The sequence below is a fragment of the Biomphalaria glabrata genome, chromosome 7 (genome assembly GCF_947242115.1).
Source record: "Biomphalaria glabrata chromosome 7, xgBioGlab47.1, whole genome shotgun sequence".
In the NCBI taxonomy this organism is placed as follows: Eukaryota; Metazoa; Mollusca; class Gastropoda; family Planorbidae; genus Biomphalaria; species Biomphalaria glabrata.
Genome location: NC_074717.1, coordinates 29,069,733 through 29,075,712, shown reverse-complemented (window position 1 = coordinate 29,075,712; position 5,980 = coordinate 29,069,733). Strand labels below are relative to the sequence as shown.

General features: G+C 32.3%; 1 protein-coding gene across 1 annotated transcript; it reads left to right on the top strand.

The window, feature by feature from the left end:
- Nucleotides 1-864: 864 nt before the first annotated feature.
- LOC106069780 (transcription factor MafB-like) lies at nucleotides 865-3,757 on the top strand. Its single transcript, XM_056035793.1, has 2 exons — nucleotides 865-920; nucleotides 1,103-3,757. Exon 2 carries the CDS (start codon nucleotides 1,203-1,205, stop codon nucleotides 2,331-2,333), a length of 1,131 nt encoding a protein of 376 aa, XP_055891768.1. The 5' UTR covers nucleotides 865-920; nucleotides 1,103-1,202; the 3' UTR covers nucleotides 2,334-3,757.
- Nucleotides 3,758-5,980: the final 2,223 nt, after the last annotated feature.

Sequence of the window (5,980 nt, the reverse complement as noted above, 5' to 3'; positions counted from 1 at the left end):
GTATTTTTTTAAAAATCCTCGTGACCAACAATCAAAGGCTAAGCTTGAAGCCGGCAGCTGGGGGTTACAGAATCAGATCTATAAATAGCGATGACCTGTAAAGTAGATCCCATCTGTTGGTGTTAGCATACTGGACAGCACAGGACTAGAATGTTCGAATCTGTTCTAGAAAGTTAAAAAAAAAAATAAAACATTAAACAATGTGGGCCATGTTTCGTTAATAGAATGGTTATGTTCATATACCAACATTAGATTAAACTAGATTATGATCCTGTCATCACTAGTCTATTAATCAACGAAGCCGACCCCAAGGGGTAAGGCCGTATTTCTTCGCATGCCAAAGGCACGTGTTTTTTGCCGGTTACTCTAGAAATCAATTTTCAAATCAGATACGACTATTTAAATAGATTTTAAAATTGTTCACTAAACATTGCTAACATATTTCATTCTTTGGTTTTCATAGTCGAGGTAAAACAGAAAATCGAAATATCTTTCGTGGTCCTTTCTAAACGTTATCAACGCGAGAGGTCAACTTAAAAATTTTGTATTAAAAAAATAATAATAAATTTAGCGATACATTTATAATTGAGATATTTCTGTTTAAATTTTGTAGGAATACAAATACTGGACTTAAATTAAACTACAAAGTTACATGAATGTAGCCTATGCCTTAAAATCTCGAACCGGTGAAAACCAGCATATATCACCTTAACCTCGTTATCGCGTAAGGCCTTGAGCAAGTCGCCTTAAATATTGTTTTCTGAGCCCAACGATTGGTTGAACTTAACATCGATCCTGAAATAGTTGCTGGTGACGTTGCCGGCGGTATAAAAGTCGACGGGGATCCCCTCCTGGTCTGTCGTTGCCTTAGCTCTCAGACAGAGCGGTACTAACGAGCTGTACAGCTAGTAGAAGAAACCGTTAGTGTCTTTCGTTTTCATTTGTATTGGCTCTAGCTTGATCTAGTTTTTAAACCACAGCTTCAATTTATTCATTGATTGTGATATTCTATTTAACTTAAAACAAGAGGGATTTCATCCGTTATTCAATACAAATTCTTGAAGTGAAAGTTTTGTGACCTTGTTTTTTTTTTATTTAACAGTTGAAACAGTGACCTAGTCTTGGGAGCGAGGCAACCACCAGGTTTTTTTTTTTTTCTGGACCTTTTTTTTATACAGTTCTTGTAAATTAACTAAAAGAACATGGACGAGCTCGCAGAAAGTTACATCGAGAGCTTCGATCTTTTCATGGAAGGTCACGATTTGCACCAGTTGCACAATACCATTGTTAAAACTGAGCTGGGTCTCTGCACTGGTGCGGCAACCCCTCAGCAGCAGCAGACTTGTTCTGGTGCTGGGGTCACGGGTCAGGTCAACGGCCAACTACACGTCCCCCACAGCCCGACATTGTCAGCTGTTACTGGCAGCAACTTCAGCAGCACCCAGAGTACCCCTATTAACTCCATCCCACCGTCCCCTAGCACTCCTCACCCTTCATCTCAGACCTCGCTTCCTTCCCCCACCCGATCGTTATCCAGTTTTGGCAGCACCTTTGGAGACAGAGGCTATTTCGAGGACTGGTTTTTAAAGTTAGGTTCTCAGTGTTCAGAAACTGGCAAACTAGACGGTAAGACAAACACTTTAGATGAACTGTTAAAATCATTAGAGCCAGCTAATCACCACAACCCTGTTTCGCCTTCAGTCAAATCAGAAAGTCAAGATTTATCAGGGCGTGGCAATAATGAGTTTGACTTAGACTATGATGAGGATAATGAATTGGATGTGGAGGATGATTCTCAAAGTGTTGCCAGCAGCTCAGCTACATCTTTCAAGCAATCTCGAAGAAGTTCTGCCCACTCCCCTAGTTCTCCATTGTCCCCTGAGAGTTCTCTAATTGATGATGATGATTTGGTCTCGTTACCAGTTAGAGAGTTGAACAGGCGATTACAAGGTTGCCCCAAAAGTGAAGTTCAGCGTCTTAAGCAGAAAAGACGGACTCTAAAAAATAGAGGCTATGCTCAGAACTGTCGTTCAAAACGAATGCAGCAAAAGAGTGAGCTTGAAACGACTAACAAGTCTCTTTTGCAGCAGATAGCAGATCTGAAGCGCCAGCTGAGTGCTTCAGTAAGAGAGCGAGATTTCTACAAGCAACGCTGTCATTTGCTTAAGACAGAGCTTGTCAGGGCGTCTCGTGTTGCAGTTTCACACTTGCAGAAGGAGCCTGGATTTGCTGAATTTATGGCTAGGATTAAAGAGGAAGATGGTGCCAGCAATAGCCAGCAGGTGCTAACTTCTAAGGCAGCCCAGAATGGCACGGACAATTTTCTTATCTAAAACCTATTATAAAGATGTAGAATATAGCATTGTTAAAGAATAATTGGTATCTATATATAAAACTTATACTTGAAAAAGTAAAGGGACAAAAAAAAATGTACTTTGTACACAAAATATGTCGACGGTTTGTAATGCAGGCTATCTGTTGTTATTCACCTGTGATCATTAGGTTATTAGCATTTATTTCAAAAATATATAAACCTATGAAAAATAAAAAGCATTAAAACTCGTTTGAAAATTCACCAATTAGATAATGCTGCCTGGCATTTAATCAACAGTACAAGTGATAAACTGCCCTTAAAAAATGCCTTTCATTTCATTCGGGAAGATTGTAATCTCAGCAACATGGAAACTTATATTTTTCTATTTTTTGTCAATTATCCTGTCACTCATCATACGTTGAAAAGATGTCCCAGCGTCATTTTCAATACATTTACTGAGTTGATGTAAGCTTTTTATTTTTTTGTAACCGATTGACACTTTGTTTCTTTATCTTCAAGTCAGAGAGGCAGCAATTTAATTTGAGATTTCACACTAACTAGTTTAAAAAATTTTTTTTTCAATTCCAACATTTAATGGTAGTGCATGAGAGAGGTTCATTAAAGAAAACAGTTCTCTTATAGTTTAGACTCTTTTAGTTCCATCTAAGATATAGATATAGGTATTTTGATGAAACTGATATCTGTACTGTCACAAAAAATTAATTTATTCCGAAAGTTTTTCTTAAGAATTCTTTCCTTTGAGCAATTAAATTACTGTACAGTTTTCATAACTTATTCTATGAATACTATTTAATAAATTATAATGATCATTTTACTTAGTAGTCAATTCTCATCTTTGTTTGACTAGTACATCCAACATTAAAATGGCATTACGAGAAGTATTTAAACAAAAATGCTTTTGTGTAAACTCTAAAGCTTGTTTTTTTTAATATATTATATATTGTTTCTCTTTTTTTTTAACTGTTTACGCAATACTATTGACAGCTTGAATGGTTATTATGTGAACAATTATGATCATGACCTCCCTATGTTTATTTTTTTGTTTTATCAGACTGTTGCGCTTAAGAAGCACACTATAAAGTCTTTCGTCAACCAGTAACCCATTTCATTTTTTATGCATGTAAATATCTAAAATAAACTAAAAAAAAAATTAACATTTGTATTGTCAGCATGTGATAAAAAAAAAGTTATCTTTTTACTTGAGATATATACACAAATTTGTAAACCCTCGTATATATATGTTTGACTTTTTGATTCTTGAGAACTAACTGCAGGTTTGTTATATTTTTGATAACCCCTCTCTTCTCTGCTCTTTGCTTTGATAATATTTTCAGGGTTTTGACTATGAAGAAAAAAACAACAAATTGTTGCAATATCGATTCATTGATAAAATTTAATTTTCAAATTCTTTTTTTTTTTCAAGCCCCTTTTTGTTACTGTTTGCAACTCTCTGTGATAGTTACTTTGCTGACTATGGAACGGTGACAGAATGGTGAAACTTCTAAACTTCACAGTGTTTGTTTTTTTTTTTTTTTATTTCGAAAAAATCTTTCCTTCAATATTTTACAGGTAAACCAATGCTATATACCTCAAATCGTTAACCAGAAAAGCAAATTTGTATAATAATTTTATTTTTTGACTGGTGTATAGGAGATTGTTTAAGATTTATGCATATATATAAAAATATATATATATAATTATATTTACATATACCTGTCTTTTCAATAGTAGGATTGTCTGTAACAAATAATGATTAGATACCATATAGATTTAGATAGTTTTTATGATTGTTAGGGTCATTTTTTTAATTAATTGTTTGTTAGAGAATTTTTTTTTTTTTTAATTTTTAACATTTATTTTCAACAAATAAAAAGAAAAATATTTGTTACTGAAAAATGAATATGAAAAGGTAAATAATTTAATTTAATTTCCTTGCTCTCTCTCTATATTATACATATATAAAATATGTACTGTTACTATGAATCTCGTGTCACTTTTGGACTGTGATTATGATGATTTTATAATGAAATTAGTGCCAGCTTGATGTAACAATTGAGTTACAGATTTCTAAAGGTACATAAATTTCTGGTTATCTGTTTTTAGTGTGCGCTAAAAAGATCTCCCTGAATGAATTGCAACTTTAATATGAAATTGAAAAAGAAAATAAACATTATAGTTTTACTTGAGAAAAACAATTCCTTACATATTTTGAGTTTTCCAAGAACATTGTCAATTTTTTAAAAACATATTCACCAATTTTTGTTTCTGTGTGATGATTACTATTTGGCGTTGTAACGTACGTACACCTGGCAGCTAATTTGTGAAGCATTCATTGGCTGCTTTTTTAATCTTTGCTACTTGGAAAGTGTAGAGTTCACTATCTAGGAATTTTGTTCATCATCTTGCATTTCTGTTCTATCATCTTTTTTAAAACTAATTATATTGAATTATAAAACAAAAATATTTTATATATAAAAGTTACATTATGGTTTTAGCCTTTATTATCAAATCTGCAAGTTTAATGGGAAAATTAATTTTTAAGTTTTAGCATTGTATTTATTATTATTTAAAAAAAAAATTACTATTTGATCTCATTTTTTTTGTGTACGGTAAGTTGCAAAAGAACTTTGAATCCTTTTTTTTTTTTTTCAACGATATATATATATACACTGTATAGACATAATCAAAACTGGCAAATAATTCGAATGGTTTATTTTGCTATCATTGAATCTACTGGTCTATACAGTATAGGCCCTATAAATAATTGTATATCCACACTTACATGTGAAATGTATTCAGGTGTCTTTCCAAGGAATTAATGCAATTAAGCTTTTATTCCCATTTTTTTCCCCCCATCATAAAGGAAAAGTCTTTCCAAATTAGCTTGTGATCCATTCTCTCTGGTGTAAAGAGTACAAAGCTAATTGGCAAAAAATATTTTTTTCTTTTTAAAGGAATTGTAATTTTTTAAAACATTATTTTCTGCAAAAGAATTGGTTGATATTAATTTTAATTTTGAAGTAGTCTTTAGTAAGAGAATTTTTTAATAATAGAAGACCTAGAGCTTTTCTGGTTCTTTACTCTTTTCTGAATAGGATTAATGTAACACACACATTAGTTAAAGAAAAATACTATTGTTGTTTTTTTTCGGTAGGTCAAACTTGCATTGACTTGTTAGTTGTGATATCATTTGTTTGTTCAATCATCTGTGCTTTTTATAGGGTAAACAATTTTTTTGTTCATTAATGTTCATTTTATGCTCTTAAAATTGTTCATTTAAATCTCTGCAAATTGTTTTGTTCATTTTCAATCTCAAGAGTCATTTTTAAATAACAAACAAACAAAAAAAGTTTTATCATGTCATGTTATGAATGAAAGCTACAAAACGTGTTTTATATATCCACTTGTTGATTTGTATTTGATATATAGGTCATGTTTGTTTGACTTTGATCTGTACATCCTCCTCTCTTACACAGCTCTGAAAGTAGGACTTGTGCTGTATTGAGTTATTGTACACTTGTAACTTTGTGATAAGCTTATCTGTGCCTTTGTCTCACAGTTAGACATTGTACTAGGCAAAAAAAAAAGTCTTTGATGATTTGTGTACAGTTTGTATGATAAATAAATATATTTTAATCATTTTAT